This window comes from Hemitrygon akajei, chromosome 20 (genome assembly GCF_048418815.1).
Source record: "Hemitrygon akajei chromosome 20, sHemAka1.3, whole genome shotgun sequence".
Taxonomy (NCBI): Eukaryota; Metazoa; Chordata; class Chondrichthyes; order Myliobatiformes; family Dasyatidae; genus Hemitrygon; species Hemitrygon akajei.
The window spans coordinates 27,907,805-27,930,958 of NC_133143.1; the positions used below are offsets into that span (position 1 = coordinate 27,907,805).

Below are 23,154 nucleotides of genomic sequence, written 5' to 3' on the forward strand. Positions count from 1 at the left end.
CAATGTCACTTGTTGTGTGACTTGTATCTATGGAATTGGGGCAGATAGGAGAGAGTGCCAGGTTACCTATACAATTTGAAGCACGTATCCATTTTCATGTGTTGCTATATTCTATCTTCTTGCTTTTATTAGCCACTCTGATCAAAACTGCTCTGTAAGGCTGAGGGCAGCCCATCATAAACAGTGAGCAAAGAGAGAACATGTGAACAAGATGATGGCAAATGAGACATTATTAAAGGGAAATCTGTCTATTCATCTCATTTATTAATTGTGCACATTTGTGCATACAGGTTGAAATACTCAAATAATGAGGGAAACAATATGTATGATTACATATATAATTTGATAATCTGTAGAATTAAAGAAGTTACTGTAATGATTGGAAAACATAGTTAACTCTTTAAAATGCTAATGAACAATGAAGTTTACATATTGAATTTTATTGGCTCTGCCTGCTATTCATTATGCAGGATGAAGAATATCCAAGATCTCCAAAGTTATCTTTAACTTTAAATCTGAACTTCTGAGTAGTCATCGATAGGTAATCATAATAAGGCTACATGTCACTTTAGTAGATAATTGAAACATAAGTTGAAACCAAAAATTTCAGAGATTGGAAAAGTTTGCATCATTTGACAGTGATTGCATTATGCCTTCAGGCACTGGAACCCAGTGAATATGGAGCATTAAATACATTTTGTCATGAGGCATTGCATATGTGTATTTGGTAATTATTTTATATGATTTTTAATGTATTACCTTATCAGTAAATTGATGACCTGTTTTTGTGTCAGTTTTCTCCTCTTGCCTGGCTGTTGGCACATGGGTTTTATGATCACTCTTACTTGTCTGGTATCTAACTCCAAGTACTGTTTTTACTTTATGTCCCCAATATTGTTATTTTACTGAACTGTAGTGACATTGCAGATGATCCTAAACTTGACTGTCATTTACAGAAGTTTACTTTCCAAGAGTAATAGGCAGATAATAGTCAGATATTTCACAATTGATTTGTAACTTTTGACATTTCTCTTCAACTCAAAGTACTGAGATCAGCTTATTTGACAGATTGGGCACTGAATTTGGAACTACTAGTCTGGACCCACCGAACCACACCTCCCCCATTCCCTGTAAAGCCATAAAAAAAAATATTTTAGAAAAAGCTTTAACCATGTTTGGCTGTAGCTTTTCTTAAATTGTTACTATAACCAACAGGAAAAATGATACTCCATTGCTATCAAAACCAACAATATGTACTGTTCCATTATTTTCGATTTTCAAGCTATATAGTTATGCATTGACTACCCTCTTACTTCAATCCAAAAAAATTCAAAAAACGAGCAGTGTTTTAGCAATTGTTCCCTAGATGGTGCTGCATTTGATTACACGCTCTTAATTTTTGAACAATGAAAAATTTGCTGATTCTTGCAATTAGAATCTTTGTTCTTGAACTATAGTTGAAAGTGAAAAACTTGCAAACAGTTGTACAGTATGATGCCATACTGTACAATAAAATTCATCAAATAAATGTCAGTCAATCCAATATTCTGAAATTGCAGAACTACCTTAGAATATGAAGTGCTCAAGAGACAAATAGCAGCTGAGGTGAGAGAACTTGAGTCTATTAAATTATGTGGAAAACCACTAAATGGAATTCTTTGGTGATAAGGAAGAAAGCATGAGGGACCTTTTAAAAGAATGGAAATGAAGTGAGTGATATTCCATGAATTTTTTTGGGTCTAGTATTGACTTGTTGCAGGTTGGATTCTCAAACTGAGGGAACATAACTGAAATATGTTGATGATATCATATTAGATAAGGTACATTATTATTTGCACAGTAAAGCAGGAAGCTTTAAGCTTCAGAATGTTAAGTAATCTATTTTGTCAATTATAAAGAAATGAAATGGATCTTTCAAGAAATAGTTTTAATTAGATCTAGGGAATAGGGATCAAGTGGGTAGATACACCAGCCTACAAGCTTTTCCAGGCATTTAAAAAAATGTTCAAGCTGAATTCTCTAAATATTGGGAATATTCTGTTTATCTTTGGGCATTCCATTTACAGGAAGGATGTGAAGGAGGCATAGATGGGTGCAAATAGTCAGTATGAATGTAGTGGGCCATTAGGGCTATTTCTATGCTGTCAGTCAGCCCCAAAATATATACTGTTTGCACATATAAGGATAATAATTAAGGAGAGAAATGTCAATGCCTTTGTAAAATTGAACTGAGAATAAAGTAGAATTTTTTTGGAGGCCTGCAGGATTAAAGAGATCATGCACTTGTGATCATCTCTAACCATTGAAAGTAATGTTGGGAAGATAGGCTTTGGATGATATGCTTTATATTAGGAAATATCTGTCACAAATTGCTGAATCAAATTCTATAAATTATTTTGAAATGGAACTGCAGTAAATATCTAATATTCTGATATCTAGCTATTCAAAATTTCTGGTTGGTCGGCATCTGTCTGAGGTGACATGTGCCACACTCCCTTCCCAATCACCAGGACCCAAGATCTCATGCATCCTTCCCACTCACAGGGTCCTTCCTGGTTTCTGTGCTTGCTTTGAGCTTAACTGGTCACTGGAAAATTTATTATAATTCTGTGTCAAATCTTAAAAACTGTGAATTAAAAGTGTGTTTAGGTATTAAATAGAAGTATCAATAAATGTCTGAAAATTTGTCCAATATCACTAATATCTGAGTATGCTGGATTACTGCAGTTTTACTGTAAATAATCTATTTCAGAAAGAAAAGATGTAGGGAGCAATCAGATAGTTGGAGTAGGATTAATCATAATAGCTAATGGGGAAAATCTCCAGTATAAGTTTGCTAGTTAAAATGATGTACTGCTGTCAACTTATATAAATGTTATATTTATTTTACTTGGACAGTGCACCAACACATAAATTTCATTAATGGTCCCACTGTTTAGCAGTGAAAGAATAATAGTGTCACGCAGCAACTTTTGTAGATAATACTTGATCTCTTTTGTTTTCTAGAATGGAAGTGGGAAATTAAATTGCTTGTTGCATTTAAAAGTAATTTGCTATGATTCTTTCAGTGCTAAATTACATTTTTGTTTATCAAGTGCAGTGGTGCAAAATATTGTTTTCTTTCACAAAAGAGTAGGCAGAGAGAGCAAATCTTGTTCCTTGAACTTAAAAGCAAAAATAGATATTCAAGCAACTTAAAATTGCTCAGTGACTATACTGTAATTAAATTATTCTTCAATTGACCAGTAGAACATTTTTTTAATGTTCTTCCATCTTTGCTTGCATAAGGCCAAAGTAAATAAAGCCATGTAATTAATTTTGTAGACCTTATTTCCTTTTGGTCAATATGAGTACTTCCTTGGTTACTGAGTGGCTAGATTTTTGGTGAATAAGTATATATGAGGTATATTTACCTGGATTTTCTGTATATTTAAAGCATCCTCTACTGAAATAAGTGTATGGTATTAAAATGTTAGCCAGTCTTGTGGCTAGTGAAGTTTCTCTTGGACTAAAGAACTCCTGCTAAATATAGAACTGATACCTTACCACTGGTAAAGTTATGTATACATGATCATTTATCATATTAGATAGAATTATGGATGATGGGTCCTCTGTAGTTTTAATTATATCTGAAGTTTGAGAGTTTATATCACCCTTGGCTTTGATTAGAATCTAAACCATTCCTTTTGTTACAAGTTATACATGTTGAACATTTTTGTTCTACGATTAAACTCGGTCTTCAGTCTCGGCCTTAAGTTTAGGAACTTTGAAACAGATTTGAAAAAATTAATAAAATTATTTTATCTATAAATGGTAATTATTTTCTCCTATACAACATGGTGCATTCCCTGACAACAATTTAAGCTCTAAGCACTCTGTTCTATATTTACAAAAAATACATATAAAAAACAACTTGACATTCTTTGGGTATGGCAGCAACACCAAGTGGAACCTTGTAAACAAGTTTACTTGTACGGTTTCCATTATAAATATAGACATTGGCAGGATATGTATCTAGTTGCTTAAGCACAGTCTTGGACCAAGTGTTCTCAATTTGAGGCCTACAGACCCCTTGCTTAATAGTATTTCTCCATGGCATACAAAAGGTTGGGAACCCTTGCCCTGGACACTATCGTAGTCCCAAAAAGTGCTTGTAGACTAGACTGCTGCTGTTCAACAGACCAGTGGCAGAAGGTTTATGGAGATTGAAAGTGTAAATGTTGCTGATTGGTACATGCTGCTTCCAATTTCCGCTTTCATTCTGCTATCAAGTTGTGTCAGTCACCCAGTACTAAAGCAAACTGATAGTTTGGATTTTAAAAAATCATGAACGTTTTATGGTGCCAGTTCATGTTTTCCTGCCAGCTTTGCAAATTTTTATAATGATCCCTTGTTGTTTATTTGGTCCATAGTAAACTGCAAGATGTGATGTTCAACAAATTCATAGACCTGTTCTTTTACCAGGAATTCAGGAATATTAACATAATTTGTTCAGTTTCTCAGTGTTACTAGATGTGCCAATTCTGATGTGTAGCTATTAATGAATAAAATGATAAGCAATACCGCGAGGTGGTTGGCGCAGCATCTTTGTCAAGAAACAGTACTGCAATGTAAACACACTTTGAACTGCTGTAGAATATTACTATCAGAAATTATAGGCAATCAGCAGTGATTGCAATTCATTATATATTTAAGTGCTTTTCTTTACCATGTATTTATCAGTTGTTCTGTTTCTCTTGTCGCTTTTGCACCTCAATCTGTTTCCTTTTCCCTATCTTTGTCTGTGGTTAAATAATAAAAAAAACTATTAGAATCACTGTGAAGCTGACATTTTCTACTAGTGTAAATCCAGAATTAAAAATATCCTGTCAAAATCAATAGCAAACAAGCAATCCACTCAGTGTCTTGTTTTGAATAAAAACCTCTCTGAATCCTCCAAGCAATGAAATATATGGATGCACATATTTATACTAAACATTGCAAAATAAAATGAATTTAATAATTCCTGTCCTTTCTGCTGGAAAAACTGCAATGACTCTTGTATGAAAAATTTAATCGTGTATGAATTTGAAGGTTTCATATGTTCTAAGTGACTTGTTCAAAAGTGGAAATTATTTTAAGTGTGGCTGAAAATCAGCTGATTAATGTGCTATGGCAATGATTATCAATTTTGTATGTAATATGCAGTAAATTATGCAAAAATAAAGCCTTTTTTAATACAGCAATACCCCTAGAAATTTGGGGAATTGTGCTTGGAAAAATATAGTGCATTCCTTGTATTACTTCTTGACCATTATGATTTAGCAAAATTAATTAGTAAATTTGGTACTTGAAATAGTACTTGAACTGCTGCTGATACTTACTTTATAATGTATGTTGCATAGTAGAATGGTTAAGGATTGAACATGCCTATTGAGCTTAAGGTTGACTATTACCAGGTGAAAGAAAAGGGGAATTAAAAAAAAGAGAAAATCCCAGTTATAGAGGTGGAATGTGATGAGCTCAAAGTGTTAATTTAAGAAAGTAGATACTGTACTTTTATGTTCCACTCCCAAAGCTTGAGCACATTGCCTTGGTTGACATTCCAGAGCAGAATTGAAAAACAAGTACACTACTGGATATACTGTTCTTTGGATGATGAGGCCTCATCTGCTCTGCAGGTAGTCATGAACAGCACTCTTGAAAGAGACTAGGAGATTTTTTACCAAAACCTATTTCTAACCAACATTCTTTAAGGTCTACCTGTTTATTACATGTTAATGGAACCTTGCTTTGTATTTGGCATGGTTATGAAAAACGGAGCTACATAAGTGCAAAGGTTTTTTGTCATTGCTAATCAATGTAAATCAACTATTTATTACAATTAATAAGAATATGACATTTATATATTGTTTTATCTTAATAGATTTTAAAGAAAAAGATCTAGTCTTGGAAACAAGAATTTTGCATTTAAAAAAAAATAAAACTTGCATTGATATTGTATCTTAGGCTTTACTGGTATTATCTTTGGTGCAGTAATCTTATTTTCATTCATTGAAAATGTCCCATTCTGAATTATCCTTTGAATTAAGAATGGGTTATTTTAGATTTGGTTGTATTTTATAAGGAAGGATTGCTGGGGGTAGTGACAAAAACCTTGCTGGCAAGTTACTGACTAGTTAAAGGAAATGATATTTTGGTCTTTATTGCAAAGTGGTTAGAGTTTAAAGTCAGGAAGGGGTTGCTGTAATTGTACAATGTTAATGAGGCCTCACCTGCAATATTGCATGCAGTTTTAATCTTTTAACCTAAGAAAATACATTGTAACATTGGAGGTGGTCCAAAGGAGATTCAGCATGTTAATTACAGAGATAAGAAAGTTGCCCTAGCCAAATATAACCATATAGCAATTACAGCACGGAAACAGGCCATCTCGGCCCTTCCTTAGAAGGTTGGCGTCATTCAATGTCTGTAGTGAGATGCTGAAGATGTTCTATAGGTCAGTTGTGGAGAGCGCCCTCTTCTTTGTGGTGGCATGTTGGGGAGGAAGCATTAAGAAGAGGGACGCCTCACGTCTTAATAAGCTGGTAAGGAAGGCGGGCTCTGTCGTGGGCAAAGTATTGGAGAGTTTAACATCGGTAGTTGAGCGAAGGGCGCTGAGTAGGCTACGGTCAATTATGGATAACTCTGAACATCCTCTACATAGCACCATCCAGAGACAGAGAAGCAGTTTCAGCGACAGATTACTATCGATGCAATGCTCCTCAGACAGGATGAAGAGGTCAATACTCCCCAATGCCATTAGGCTTTACAATTCTACCGCCAGGACTTAAGAACTTTTTAAAAGCTATTATTAATGCTTTTTGAGATAGTGATTTAGATGCATATCATATTTTTTACTGAGTTAAGTATTGTATGTAATTAGTTTTGCTACAACAAGTGTATGGGACATTGGAAAAAAGTTGAATTTCCCCATGGGGATGAATAAAGTATCTATCTATCTATCTATCTAGTCCGTGCTGAACGCTTATTCTCACCTAGTCCCACTGACCTGCACTCAGCCCATAACCCTGCATTCCTTTCCTGTCCATATACCTATCCAATTTTTTTTAAATGACAAAATCGAACCTGCCTCTACCACTTCTACTGGAAGCTCGTTCCACACAGCTACCACTCTGAGTAAGGAAGTTCCCCATCGTGTTACCCCTAAATTTTTGCCCCTTAAAAATAGTTTAGCTTGTATTTCTTAGAGTGAGAAAAATGAGGATAACCTTATTCAAACATTAAAGATTCAAAGGGGGCTTAACAGATCGTGAGATGATAGTCTTGAATCAGGATATCTCTACAAGATATGAAGTTAGTTATTTAAAACCAATGTACATGAACATTTTTTATTGCAGATATTGTTGAATCTGTAATTCTGTTCCTACAAGTGATGGAAGTGATTATTAGCAGTATTTAAAGCAGGGTTAGAGTTGATAAATTGAGGAATAGAATTACAAAAGGAAGTAGAACAGAAGTGGAGTTGAGGCCAGAATAGATTATATTAAATGATGGGGCAGATTTGAAAGGCCAGATGGCCCATCCCTGATTCTATTTTTTTGTGTCTTTGTGAGGACAGTTGAAATTCAGTCACATTAGTTTGAGCCTGGGGTCACATTTAAACCAGAATGTAAGAGAACCAGCTGAAACATTATCTGCTCACCAAGTTTCACTATTACTTTCTGAACACAGTCTTCTAATGAAAATAAATTTAGAAATTTCAAGAGTCCTACAAATTTATGTGCATATTTAATATGATCTTTGTATAAAGACCTAAATTGAAGAACTATATTACTGGTGTAGTTGGTGAAGAAAATTGATAAATGTGTCTTGTTGTCAGACCACAGAATGCTCTAAACTAAGTTTCAGATTTGTTCAGCTCATAAAACTTGTAAGCAATTCACTGTTAAAATGGTATTAAATGTGTGTTATAAAGAATTATCAACATTACCATTCAAAGTAATAATGTTCAAATCTTACTATAATACATCAATTCAATAACTGTTCAAGACATTTTAATTCCTTTTGACAAAAGTTATTATTTAAATACATAGTTGAACAAAATTGAATTACTAAGATAATGGAAACTTTCATATAAGCCTAATTTTGATTCAAGTGAAATATGCCTTATTATAATTTTTATCTTTCTAAATGCACTAGTCTTATGATAAAAGTAATTAAGATGGCAGATAAGCAAAATATTAGGTTTAATCATTGTTAAACGTTATAACCTGGAGTTGGTAACTTAGTCTTGGAGCCTTTGAGGTTTTGATTACTTTCTTACTGTGGGTTGGTAGTTTGTGTAGCATCATCTAGAAAAGAACAATAATTAAAATGAAGCTCTAGGATTCCTATGAACTTTGGTCTCAGTAAGATGGTTTTTTTTTTGTTGATTGTAGGTGACAAACACTAAATACTTTCATGCTGTTTATACTCTTATTTGGAGAATAATCATTTTGCAAAGATAGATATTTTTGTAGACAGTTGAATCATGATTCTGAAGTAAGTTGACCATCTTTTATGTTAAAAATTCACAACAATTTTGTGGGTGAGAGGGAATATGAAGTCAATGTGGGATAGGTTTTGATTGGTATTAGTTGTGGCTCAAATCTTTTTTTTTAGCATAATTCATCAGGGAATACAAACTTTGCTGGCAAAGCCAGCATGCATTTTCCATTCCTAGTTGCTTTTGAAATGCAGAGCCAGTTAAGTCAAATACTTGTTGGACTGAGCCTGGGTAAGACTTAGCAGATTTTCTTCCCTAAAGTACAGTAGTGAGTGATATGGGTTCTTAAAAAAAATCTTTAGCTTTATGGTCATAGTTACTCTGATTAGATTTTTAAATAATGTGTTTATGTATTTACATAACAAGCTCTGTCTGCTCCTTCAGGCAGTATTTTGCCCAATAGTTATCCCTCAGACAACATCCATATACAAGCAATGGTATGGCTGATTGTAGGAGTAAGCTGTATACAACTTGCCATGACCTTTCAGTGCAGTATAACGTAGACAGCACCTCAGAAACACTTTGGCAGTAACATTCTTTAGCTTATCGTGAAGAGGATGTGAAATTGCTCTGTACTGAAGTCTTTTTCTTTGTAATCTGTTTCATTTGGAGAGCAAAGGCAGTAAACAAATGTTGCTATGAAACAAAAACTACCCAACCTTTCTGGTGTTATTTTCCACATATTAATCATCCAAATAACTGTAGATGTTGAATTGTTTTCTTCAGAACAATTCCCCTTAGAAATACTTATTAGCTAGTCTTAGTGGTCTGTGAGTTGTGCACTACAATAATGTGGATCAAAATCCACCTCTTGCATTCAAATACCACTGCATATCAGTTTAGATCTCAGCATGGGTGTACATATCTTCACCTAGCTTGGAATGAATTGACTTAACAGCCTCCAGTCTGATAAGAGCAAAGCGATCTAGAATCTGCTGAAGCTGAATAAGACCATAAAATATAGGAGCAGAATTAAACCATTCAACCCATTGAGTTTGTCCTGTCCTGATTATGGCTGATATATGCTTTCATTTTAATCCCATTCTCCTGCCTTCTCCACAAAACCTTTGATGCCCTTACTATTCAAGAACCTATCAACCTCTGCTTTAAATATTCCCACTGACATGGCCTTCACAACCATCTGTGGCAATGAATTCCACTGACTTGCCAACCTCTGGCTAAAGAAATTCCTCTTCATCCCTGTTTTAAAGGGACATCCTTCTATTCTCAGGCTGTGGCCTCTTCTCCTAAACTTCCCCGTTTGATGGAAACATTCCACATCCACTCTATCTAGGCCTTTTAATATTTGGTGGGGTTTAATGAGATCCTTCCTCATTCTTCTAAACTCTAGCAAGTACAGGACCAGAGGTATCAAATAGTCCTTGTACATTAATCCTTCCATTCCTGAAATCATTCTTGTAAGCCTCCTCTGAACCCTCTCCAATGCTAGTCAAAACTTCTTTAAATATGGGCCCAAAATTCTCATAATACTCCAAATGCGGTCTTGCCAATGTCTAATATAAGCCTCAGCATTACACCCTTTTTATATTCTGGACCTATCAAAATGAGTACTAACACTGCATTTGTATAATTAACTAATAACTCAACATGCAAGTTAAACTTGAGGGAATATTGCACCAGGACTCGCAAATCCTTTTGGATTTCTAATTTCTGAATTCTCTCCCTTTTTACCACATATCTACACCTTATGACTTCTACCGAATTGCATGACCATCCACTTCTTTACACTGTATTCCATTTGCTACTTCTTTGCCCATTCTTCTAATCTGTTCAAGTCTTCCTGCAGTTTCCTTGCTTCCTCAATGCTACTTACTCTTCCAAATATCTTTGTATCATCCACAAACCCAATCAGTCTTGCAATCTTTGTGTTGTTAACTTCCTACTCTTTGTTCATTTTCCCTCATGAAATATTATTTCAATAACATTTTTTATCTCACCCCCCTTCTTCCTTCCCCACTAAATAAGTCCTTTATCGTTTGTGTCCTGCATTCTTCTTGACAAGTTCTCAACTTTTACAACATTCCACTACCCACATCCTATATTGTCCTGAATTCTCTTTTATCTCTTGCTTGATTCAAAATTGCCCCAAAAATCACATTACTAATACATTTCAGAATCTTTCATCTTCACCTACCAATTCCTAACCTTACCTCTGTAGTACTTAACAGTCATCCCGACCAACTTGGCCTCCTGCCCACGATAAGCCTGTAAATCTTCCTGCCATTGTGGTCAGTAACTGCAGTGGTGACACTGTTATTTGGAATTGCCATTTTTTCCTGAAAGATTTTTTTTAATCCATTAACTATCCTAGTTTAGATGTCCTTCCTGCACCAACGTGTATTTTGAAAAGTTCTACACCAGTAATAATAGAACAATAAGTATCAAAATTTAGTAAATGAAATTGCAAAATTAAATTGGCTACAATTTTTGTAACTACAGTATAAAGCAGAAATAGGGTAGACAGATTTTTTCCTAGGGTGAATATGTCAAATACCAGCTTTAAGGTGAGGGGGAAGTTTAAAGGAGACAGACAGGGGAAATTACACAGGGTTCTATGTGCTTGTAATGTGATACTAGAAGAGGTAGTGGAAGAAGATACTATAACAATATTTGAGGATTTAAATGCATTTGAACGGGCAATGTTTAGATACATGGATTTGTTTAAGTTAGCATTGTGGTCAGCACAAAATTATGAGGGGTATAGATATGGTCAATCTAATTAGGTTTTTTCCACTTAGGTTAGGTGAGACTACAACTAGAGGTCATAGTTTAAAGGTGAAAGTTTAAATATTTAAGGAAAACCCTGGAGGGGAATATCACTGAGGTTGGTGTGAATGTAGAATGAGTAGTGGATGTGGGTTCAATTACAACAGTGAAGAAAAGTTTGGGTATGCACATGGATGGAAGAGGTATGGAGGCCTATATTCCAGGTGAAAATTGATGGGGCTAAATAAAGTAATAGTGCGGCACACACTAAATGGGCTACAGGGCCTGTTTCTGTACTGTAGTTGTCTGTGACTCTATGATACATTTAATGCGTCATCTTTAGTGACTCACTTTTCTCAATTTCCTCTAAAGATCCTTTTATAGTTCTCATCTACCTGCCACTGCTTGGTAACATCATCTCGAATACAGTTTAAGTATCCATTGATACACAAAGTAAACCTAGTTCTTTCTGACCACTCTCTTGAAAAGATCCAAGCACAGATCCATGGGAGATTCTGTAATTAGCAGATAATCAAATAAGAAGAGACTAATTATAGATATTTCGTAAATGTAACAAAATAAATGCAATACCAGTCAGCTAGATTGGAGAGAAATGTCTCAAAGTCTGTGGATAGAACAGTAGGAATGAGGAGGATAAGTCTGATCATCTTACATATGTTTAATGTTAAATTAAAATAATCCCATCTGAAACAAAATCTTTCAGTTTTTAATTCTGAAAAGCAAAATGATCATTTAAAAGGCAAACTTGTGCTTATAAAATAATTTGATCTGACAATGATTAAAGGCATATTCATGAAACATCACAGTAGTGAGCCTTTCAACAGTGTCCATACTGATCATCAGGAACCCATCTGTACTAATCCTATTTACCAGCACATGGTCCCTAGCCTTAACCCCAGACCCTTCTAAACAAGGGGTTCCCACAGACCCCATGGTTAATGGCAGGGATCCATGGCATAAAAAAGGTTGGAAACCCCTGCTCTAAACCTTTCACATGTTATATGCCCTCTGGATTCAGAAGTCAACATAAATGGGGAGAAAACATTCACTAGCCTTAACTGTCCCCCTCATAATTTTTGACACAACCATCCAAACCCCTTCAGTCTCCTCTGACCCAAGGGAAGCTAATCTGCATCTCTAGCCATTCTTCCTGTAGAACATTCTATACCAGGTAATGCCTAGGTTAGTCTTCTCTTCAACCTCTCCAGTACATTCCCATCATTCCTATAATGCTGTGACCAGAAAAGACATCAGCTCTGATGTGTCTGAAGCTGTATACCATGTTTCCTATGCTCATATCTTCTATAGTGTGGTTACTGAAGACCAGTATTCCTTCTGTCTTTATTTCTGTCATCTTCAGGGATCAAAGGACTTGTACATCAATATTCCCAATGGCCTTATTATTCATTACTCTTATTAGAACACCGAAGCATATCACCTCAAAATTAAATTAAATTCCATCTTCCATTGCTTTCCTTGCCTACCAGCAGATCAGAATTGTTCTGAAACCCAAGGTCATCTCCTATGACAACCTGAATATATGTGCTGTCTGCAGAATGCAGATCCAACTATAAAAGGACTACAAATAATGATCTTATTATCAACTACAGTTAATAAAACTTCAAAATTACTAGAGTCCTCTGGTTTGGTTATTGTCCTGTCCATTGCCATCTTTCATAATTTCCTCTTGTTACTAGTTCTGAGAACTGGTTTGTCATGAATTTACCAGTCAAAGGATCCATAGTAACATATTGATTGGTTCTGGAAAATGCCGATTGTTAATTTCCTTCCACGGACCTGCCTAGTTCCTCCAGTGTTCTGTGTGTATTGCTCAAGATTTCCAGCATTTTTTCCGGCTCCTGCAGAAACTCTTGTATTTAAGCTTTTTTTAAATACTAAGATGTGTATTGTCACATTTATATTCAAGATATCTTTAATATAGTTTTTTTAAAATCTATGCCAGTGTTTTAAGATGCCCTATAATATTTTCTTTGTTTTTTCTTAACACAGGTAGTGCTTCCAACATTTATTTTGGAGAAGAGGTCTTTGCTGGAAATGTATGCAAATTTCATGGCCCATGCAGACATGTTTGTGTCGATCACAGCAGGTACCACAGCTGAAGAACGGATTATCTGCTTTGTGGAGTTTTACCTGACTTCATTCCATGAGGGACGAAAAGGAGCAGTGGCAAAAAAACCCTATAATCCAATAATAGGAGAAACATTCCACTGTTCTTGGAATGTGCCAAAAGATAAAGTAAAATCGAATGAAGACAACAGTATTTCAACCATTGCCAAGGAGCAGCCCAAGATCAAACATGCCTTTGACTCTGGCAAGGATCTTACAGAGTTCTACAAAATGAGGTTTACAGCAGAACAAATTTCCCATCATCCACCAGTTTCAGGTTTTTACTGTGAATGCAAGGAGAGGAAAATGTGTGTAAATGCACACGTGTGGACCAAGAGCAAATTCATGGGGATGTCCATAGGAGTCACGATGGTAGGAGAAGGTAAGAACAGCTTTCCAATTCCATCAAATTAAATGAGCCACAGTGGATAACAGGTAGCAATAATAGTAAATCATTACTATCTTACAGTCAAGTTTCTAAATGTAATTTTCATTTTGTAATGTTCCAAGTGAATACAGCACAAAAATGGGCTCTTTGGCCTATAATAATAATGCTGAATATCAAGGACATATCTACACTAATTCTGTTTATCAGCCCACTATTCCTTGGTGATTCAAGTGCTCGTCCCCATGCAGCACGGATGTTGAGAGTAGCTGCCTCCACCACTTTTATCAGCATCCCTCCAGATAAGAAGGTATCTTCCTCTGATTCCACCTAAACCTATGCTGCCTGGTCTTGGATGACTCTGACATGGGGAATAGTTACTTACTATATGCTCTATTTATGATTCTTATAATTTTGTACACCTTTTTCAGGTTGTTGCTGATCTCCACTATTCCAAAGAAAACAAACCCAGTCTATCCAGTGTCTCTGCATAACTGAAATATTCTATCTCAAACATCCTGATGTATCTTACTTCATTGTAATAGCATGCTTCCTGAAATGTTGTGACCAGAACTGCATACAATATTCCAGCTGTGGCCTAAATAATGTTTTATTACATTACCAAGACCTTCATCTTTTATGTTCTATGTTGTAACCAATGAAGGCAAAAATTCCTTGTGCCTTTTTTTATCACCTCATTTCTTTCAAATCTTTTTATTATTATTAAATACACAGGTACATCGAAGTAACAACACTTTTACAGTGTCTCAAAAAAAATCTTAAAGATTGAAAATTTTTGTGAATTAAAAAAAAGCCCTACTAAGCAAGAAAAGTGAGGAAAAAAAACCCCATTGAGGGCACAACCCCAGAGCCATGCGTCATATAGAAAGCTTCTAAAAATAAACATCAAACCGCCAACAAGAAGAAAAAATATATCAAAACAAAATTTACACTTAGATTGTGGAGGAAATCTATCAGTTAACTGAAATGATAGTAACGAGCAAATGAGCCCCATCTCTTCTCAAAATCAAATAAAGGTTCAAAGGTTCGACTTCTAATTTTCTCCAGACTGAGACACATCATCACTTGAGAGAACCATTGTGACAAAGTAGGAGCAGATACATTCTTCCATTTCAACAAAATGGCCCTCTTAGCTATCAATGTAACAAACACAATAACATGTTGGTCAGACAGAGAAATACCATGACTATTTTGAGGAATTATTCCAAAAAGCACAGTCAATTTATTAAGTTGTAAATTGATTTTAAGTGATTTAGAAATTGTCGAAAAGACTGACTTCCAGAACGGTTTTAATATAGAACATGACCAGAATATATGTGTCAGTGTAACTATCTCGGTTTTACATCTATCACAATACTTGTCAACATTGGGAAATATTTTAGAAAGTCTCTCTTTTGTCCAATGGTAACGATGTACAATTTTAAATTGATTCAATGAATGACTAGCACAGACCAAGGAAGAGTTAACCAACTTCAGAATCTGCGTCCAATCCTCCCATATAAAAGTCAAATTGAGTTCTTGCTCCCAATCCTGTTTAATCTTAAGTAAAGGATGCTTATCCCATTGTAATAATAAATTATAAATTCTTCCAATAGAACCTTTCATCAAGGGGTTCATATTCATAATAGTATCTAACAAGTCAGCCTCCAATATATAAGGAAAATTACTTAAATATTTTTGTTAAAAATGTCTAACTTGAAGATATTGTAAAAAATGTGAATATGAAAGAGAATATTTATCGACTAATTAAAAAGCCATTATGGGAGTCATATATAGGCCTGCAAATAGTAACCAAGGTGTGGGGTTGAGATTGCACAGGGAGCTGAAAAAGGCATGTAATAAGGGTAATGTCACAATTGTAAATGAGGGCAAACTAGCCAATAATATAAAGCAGGGACAATAGTGCGGACCATTCTCTAAGTGGTGAGGAGGTTCAAATGTCAGAGGTGCAGAGGGACTTAGGAGTCTTCGTGCAAAATTCCCAGAAAGTATATCTACAGGTTGCCTCAGATCAGTGAATCTGTGGAATGCAGATACAGCAACAATGAGACATAATGTTGAGGAGAACCACAGTTCTGTAGATATAGGAATGCTGAGGTACAAGGTACAGGGACATACAATGTCATAGATACTGGAAGAATAAGGTTTTATGCAGAGGAATACTATAATGCTACAGATGCTGGAATAGTGAGGTACAAGGCAGAGGAGTGTACAATGCTGCAGATAACAGCAATGGTGAGGTACAAGGCAGAGGATGAACAAAACACTGCGTGTAGTTCAATGGTGAGGTACAAGACAGGTGAGTATACAATACCACAGATGATGGAACTGTGAGGTACAAAGCACAGGAAAATACAATACTGCAGATGCTGCAATGGTGAGATAAAGAACAGCGGAGAATAACAATACTGAAGATGTGTCAGCTGAAATAGCTCAGTTGGGAGAGTGTTAGACTGAACATCAAAAGGTCCTTGGTTCAATCCTGGGTTTTGGATCTGGGACTCATTTATTGGCACCACGGTAGCGTATTAGTGGGGTATCCCTATTATGGCTCGAGGTGTTGGAATTAGGAGTTCAATTCCGGTGTCCTCTGTAGGTATGTATGTAAGTACTTCCCATGTGCACACGGATTTCTTCTGGGTGCCCCTGTTTACTCCCACAGTCCACAGGTGTGCTGGTTAGGAGGTTAATTGGTTATATTAAACCATGCCACAAATAGGTTAGAGCTAAATCAGAGAGTTCCTGGGTGTCACAGCTTGGTGGGCTGTATCTCTCAATAAAATAAAATAAATAATATTCTGTAATGGTGAGGGACGAGGAACAGAAGAATGAAAATACTGCAGATGCAGCAATGCTGAGGTACGAAGCACAGGAGTAATACAATACTGCAGATACAGCAACGGTGAGGTACAGCCAGAGGAGAACCACAGTTCCACAGATGCAGGAACAGTGAGTTACAAAGCCAATGATATACAATACTGCAGATGCAGGAACTGTGAGGGACAAAACACAGGGAAAGAATGCCAGAGATGCTGGAAGGGTGATATCTAAAGAACTACAATACTGCTGATACTGGAATGGTGAGACGATGCAGAGCTGCCTTAATGACTATCGCCCGGTAGCACTCTCATCTACAGTGATGAAATGCTTTGAGAGGTTGGTCATGACTAGACTCAACTCCTGCCTCAGCAAGGACCTGGACCCATCACAATTTGGCTATCGTCACAATAGGTCAATGGCAGATGCAATCTCAATGGCTCTCCACACGGCTTTAGACCACCTGGACAATACAAACACCTATGTCAGGAAGCTGTTCATCGAACGTAGCTCAGCATTTAATACTATCATTCCCACAATCCTGCTTGAAAAGTTACAGAACCTGGGCCTCTGTACCTCCCTCTGCAATTGGACCCTCAAGTTCCAAATTGGAAGACCACAATCTCTGTGGATTGGTGATAATAGGATAGTAAAGAGAGCTTTTCGTACATTGGCCCTTATAAATGAAAGTATTGAGTATAAGAGTTGGAATGTTATGGTGAGGTTGTATAAGGCATTGGTGAGGCTGAATTTTGGAGTATTGTGTGCAGTTTTGGTCACCAAATTACAGGAAGGATATTAATAAGGTTGAAAGAGTGCAGAGAAGGTTTACAAGGATGTTGCTGGGACTTGAGAAACTGAGTTACAGATCCCTGGAGCGTAGAAGAATGGGGGGAGCCTTAATAGATCTATATAAAATTATGATGGGTATAGCTAGAGTGAATGCAAGCAGGCTTTTTCCACTGAGGCTAGGGGAGAAAAAAACCAGAGGACATAGGTTAAGGATGAAGAGGTAAAGTTTAAAGGGAACATTGGGGGGGGCTTCTTCATAAAAAGAGAGTGGTGGGAGTGTGGAATGAGCTGCCAGTTGAAGTGGTAAATGCGGGCTCACTTTTAACATTTAAGAAAAACTTGGACAGGTACATGGATGAGAGGTGTATGGAAGGATATGGGCCAGGTGCAGGGCAGTGGGACTAGGCAGAAAAATGGTTCGGCACAGCCAAGAAGGGCCAAAAGGCCTGTTTCTGTGCTGTAATGTTCTATGGTTCTAATATCTCCTCCTCCCTGACGATCAACAGTGGTGCACCTCAGGGGTGTGTGCTTAGCCCACTGTTCTACTCTTTCTATACTCTTTCTAATTGTTCAAAAGACATCAATCTGCCTTCTTTAAATAAGCCCAAAAAAGTCTTAATACCTTTATTTTTCCAAAGTAAAAAAAATTGGATCACTCCAGGAAGGTTTGAAAAAGTAATTACAATAAATTATACTACAAAGTTTAGATGTTTTAAGATTAAAAAAATTGCGGAACTGGAGCCAAATTTGTAAAGAGTGCTTAGCCACAGGATAAAAATTTAAATTAGCAACTTTAGCTAATTGAATAGGTAGAGCAACTCCTAATAACGAAGTTAAATAAAACTGTTTCATAGCTCTCAGTTCCAGGTCCACCCAGATTGACCGGTCATTCCACCTCATTTCACCGCCATGTTTAGGAATCTTTGGAAATGTACACCAAGGTCTTTCTGTTCTTTAGTATTCCTTAGAGACTTACCGTTCCCTACCCAGATCTAATTTCCCAAAGTGCACAAGCTCTCACATAACAATGGATCAATATCATTCTGCCATCTAAGACTACACTCCTCACAATCAGCAATAATGCCAATTTTCATGTTATCTGCTAATTTACTAGTCATATCTTCTACATGCACATCTAAGTTTTTAATATTAAAATACCAACTGTCCCAGCACCAATTCTTGTTGCTACACCATTAGTCACAGGCTTACATTTACAAATGCAACCCTCTACTATCACTTTGGGCTGCTATCACCAAGCCAGTTTTGGATCCAGTTTGTCCTTGATTCCATGGGCATGTACCTATTGGACCAGATTTCCATGCTGACCGCAGCAAAGACATGATTGAAGTTTATGTAAATCAGATTGAATGCACTGTCACATCAATACATTCTACCTCTTCAAGAAAAATCAAATTAGTCGGACAGGATCTCCCACCAATAAGTCTGTGCTGACTAGTCGTGATATATCCCTGTCTTCCAAGTGTAGATTGATCCTGTCTTTTAAACTGTTTACCAATAATTTCTCCACCACAGAACTAGCTGGTTTAACCCTGTTGTACAACCTGAATAAGAGTCCCAGATTTTCAGTCCTCAGTCACTTAAGTCGGCAAAGCCCTAAATATCTTTGTCATAGCTCCAGCCAGCTCCTCTCTTTCCTCCCGTTGCAGCCTGGAATAGATCTGATCAGGCCCTGGGGATTTATTCTACTTTATGCCCAATAGACACTAATACCTTTTCCTTTTTTAAATCTTAATGGGCTTCCATAATCCCAAATGAAATCTCTCAACTTTCCAGAGAAATGCTATGTGTTGTTGTTGTAAACAATTTTGTTGTTTGATCACTATACAAAGATTTGCCTCACAGTGACACTTAAGGTTGAAAGGTTTTATGCACTTGCATAACACAAAATACAAATTAATGCTTACAGACCAAAAAGCATACATTTCTATTTTGCTCAAAAATGCTTGTTGTACTATGCTCTCCTTCTGAGAGAATACAGATACTTACTTAAGATCTTGATCGCATCTTCCTTTTCCTTTGATTCCCAATGTGCCTTGTTCTTTTTCCGGTTTCCCTTTACTGTACTTAAAACATACCTTGCGATTCTCCTTAATCTTATCAGCTGGTGATATTTCATGACTTGTCTCGGATCTCCATTTTTTAATGCATACACTTTCTGTATTCCTGAAGAGCCTCACTCATTTTTAGTGCTCTGTGTCTATCCTTTAACTTTTTTTCTTAATCAAATTTGGAGTATTCCTTGACATTCAATATAGCCTAGATTTGTTCTTACCCTTCATCCTTATAGGAATAACATTGCCCTGAACTTCCAGTATTTCATATTTAAAATATCCCAATTTCCCAAACCTGAATGGCTGACAACATGTTTTGAGAATGTAACCCACACCCCATTTGGGAGAAGCTTCATTCCTATAACTTCCATGTCAACTACCATACAAGTTCTGCTGTTACACAATCTCATGCTTCTAAACTCAAAAAACATAGGCCCCGCTTTATCTTTTCTCACATAAACCCCCCATATTCTTTCCCTCTATCCAATTCTTGGAATCAATCTAGTGAATGTTTATTGTGTTTTCTGTGTTGCAGGTCTCCTTGCAGGGGACCAGTACACCATTATAGATTTTGGCACATTAAGGCCTTTTAAGTAGTTCAATTGTTACATCTTTTTGCAATAAAGGCTAACATACTATCACTCAGGTCCCGCCAAACACTATTTCATTTTCTCACTATTCAAAGAATATCCTATGCTTTTCAAGGGGAGTAGTAGAAGCAGTCAATTGAAGAGGTTTTAAGATATGAGGGAACTGGAGGGATATGGATAATACATATGCAGGACATTTAAAGATCAAAAGGTTAGTATAAATTAGCATCAAGATTGGCACAACACCATGGGTCAAATGGTCTGTTCCGTCCTGTATGATGTTTTCTACCAAAGTGTATGAACTTGAATTTTTCCATATTATAATGAATTTGCCATTCACTTTATGTTCCCTAATGAACTCTCTGCATCCTCAGAACTTTGGAAATACAGTGGATCTTCATTTTTCAATATGTATTTTTCATTCAATGTGTAGGAACAAAAGTGTATATGGAGAGAAATAGCCATATGGATCACATAATCTGTAATACTGATCTACCATTTTATATCCTACAAAATGACTGTATCTGACATTCACATTTGAACAGTTAGGTTTACTTTTGCCGCATTCCATAATATTACAATTTTCACTGCTTTCCCATCTTTTACAGGTGTCCTTTACCTTGGAGAACATGACGAGGAATATGTTTTTACACTGCCTTGTGCCTATGCACGTTCCATCCTGACAGTCCCCTGGGTAGAACTGGGGGGTAAAGTCAATATAAACTGTACCAAGTCGGGATACTCCGCCACTGTCACATTCCATACCAAACCTTTCTATGGAGGAAAGGTCCACAGGTAACTTACAGATGACTTTTATGCATTGATAGAGTGGATGGTTGCAGAAAAATCTCACCGTTATTGATGTAATATACTTTTGTTTTTAACTTTCCGTAACTTGCTAAAATTTAAGTACAGTAAACGTCAGCATATGCCTATGGGCAGTTCTGAGATTTCCCTCAATGTACCTTCTACTTGCAGTAATGTGGTATTTGAGACTTCAAGCAACAGGTTGTAACTGTGTAATAAATTACGACAGGTGAGAATGAATCGCTTCAAATCAACGGAAATAAAATTTGGGTGTGCTGTAAAATGCAACGCTGATTTGTTTCCATATTTAATGTCATCATACAAAGTCCTGTCCTTTTTTTCCCAAAGATAGTTTATGGTGTCATTAAATGTAGGGCTAGTGCACTTGGTACTTGATGGATTACGTGGGCTTTGTGTCCTAAAGGACCTGTTTCCATTCTGTAAGACTCCGCAACTCTGCGCATTATGATGCTAGGCAACAGTATTCATTGTTTGACTCATCAGTCTCAACTGTACTACCAGACTAAGGTGAAAAGGTGAAGGAAAGGCAAGAGGTGAGGGGTGGAAAGGGTACAACATCTCAGGCTAAAGTAAGGTTGATAATTTTTTAGTGGGAAGTTTGGAAGAAATTTAAGAAAAGTAAAGCTAAGAGGGTTTAGTATATTTTTTTTTAAATGGGAAGACTGTTTGAATGAAGTTGTAACAGTCTTTCACAACTATATTCAGTGATTTAATGGTTCAGTGTATGAAGAGGAAGTGGTTTCCAAATAAGCCCCCAGTGTTTACAATATTTAATTTTCATGGTCATTATATCACACAGTTAAAGCTTGCTTACAGGTGAATGCACCACCACTATTTTAATAGATTATTTTGTTGATCTGGAGGATAAATATCTTCGGTTTCTTTTCAGGAAAATAATTTGTGATGCTTGATTTGACTTCAGACTTGCCAAAGTATGGTTCACTCTTAACTGCCATATATAGCCCTGCCTCTCCACTCCGTACTAAGTAATCAGAGCCAGTAATTTATGCCAACATCCCCAGCAAAACCATATCCCAGAAGTAAATAAAATAAAAATATTTGTGCAGTTGCATTGATTTCAGTGACAACCTGTCAGTGAGGACTTCAACAAGCTAGCCGATGGAAGAATGACACACCAATTAAAACAACATCCAGATTTGCATGCCATAAACACAATTGTAACTATTAAGCTTTATTATTCTTAGTAGCCAAATTTGGCTCCATAATTTTGAAAATCTTGCAGAGTGGGTAACTTATTTACATCCAAAATGCTCATTAAAGGCCTGCAATGATTGGCATGGACTAAATACGTATTTCCTGTCATTGTGTAAGATTTCAGCTGCAACCATTTTCTTTATTTTTTCTCTCAAAAAGAAGTTTGAAAAGGTACTTGAGTACGTACCTCATTTTTCCATAACACTAGATATAATATTCAGTCTGTAATATTTTCTTTTCTGTAGCCAAACACCCATATTTACATCTGTTTCACAATGTACATTTGAAGGTTTAGAAAATTAGTAAGTATTGTTGAAGGATCTGAGAAAGAAAATAAAAATCCAGAAAATTAATTGTATATTAAGTGAACAGATCTCAAGAGGGAAAAATTTGGTGATTAAATGGTAATAAGAAAGAAACAATATTAATTTGGCATAAACAAATTAAAGATGTGAATCACAGTTACATAAATAATTCATAGGACAAAACAACAAAATGATACAAATCTATAACTACAAGTAGCACGTGGAAGATTAAAAATATATTTAATTAGGAACACTGCTTGGAATATTGTAATCACAGGACAATTTACAATGACCAATTAACCTACTAGTTGTATGTCTTTGGACTGTGGGTGGGAACCAGAGGAAACCCACACAGTGACAAGGAGAACACACAGACTTCTTACAGACAGCAACAGAATTGAACTCCAAATTCCAGAACGCCTCAAGATGTAATAGGTTTGCACTATTCACTACTCTACCGTGGCACCTCTTATGTAGTGAGAAAGAGATAACTTGGATCTGCTTATAGATTTGAAATGACTATTGATCACTACTAGTGCATAGTGTCCTAGATGATTAGAAACTTTGCAGAATTCAAAGCTACAGAATTCATTGGCTAGATGATATATTCTTGGAATCTGAAGAATAGGGAAGAAATTTGAAAGCTTTATCTTCATTGTGACAGATTCTGTTGTGGAGAGGACCACTCAAACTATCCATTCATCGGGTCAAGCAAAAGCAAATTTAT

At 36.2% G+C, this 23,154-nt stretch overlaps 1 protein-coding gene across 4 annotated transcripts in view; it reads left to right on the forward strand.

Annotated features, from left to right (window-relative positions):
• LOC140713675 (oxysterol-binding protein-related protein 10-like) overlaps window positions 1–23,154 on the forward strand; it is a 178,876-nt gene that overhangs the window by 119,077 nt on the left and 36,645 nt on the right. For all 4 annotated transcript variants that reach the window (XR_012095704.1, XR_012095705.1, XM_073024054.1 and 1 more), the window contains 2 exons: window positions 13,286–13,784; window positions 20,688–20,874. Coding sequence is in view for 2 of the 4 variants with exons in the window: in XM_073024054.1 (XP_072880155.1) it covers window positions 13,286–13,784; window positions 20,688–20,874 (686 nt within the window). In the remaining 2 variants the exon portion in view is untranslated. The remainder of the gene's footprint in view (window positions 1–13,285; window positions 13,785–20,687; window positions 20,875–23,154) is intronic.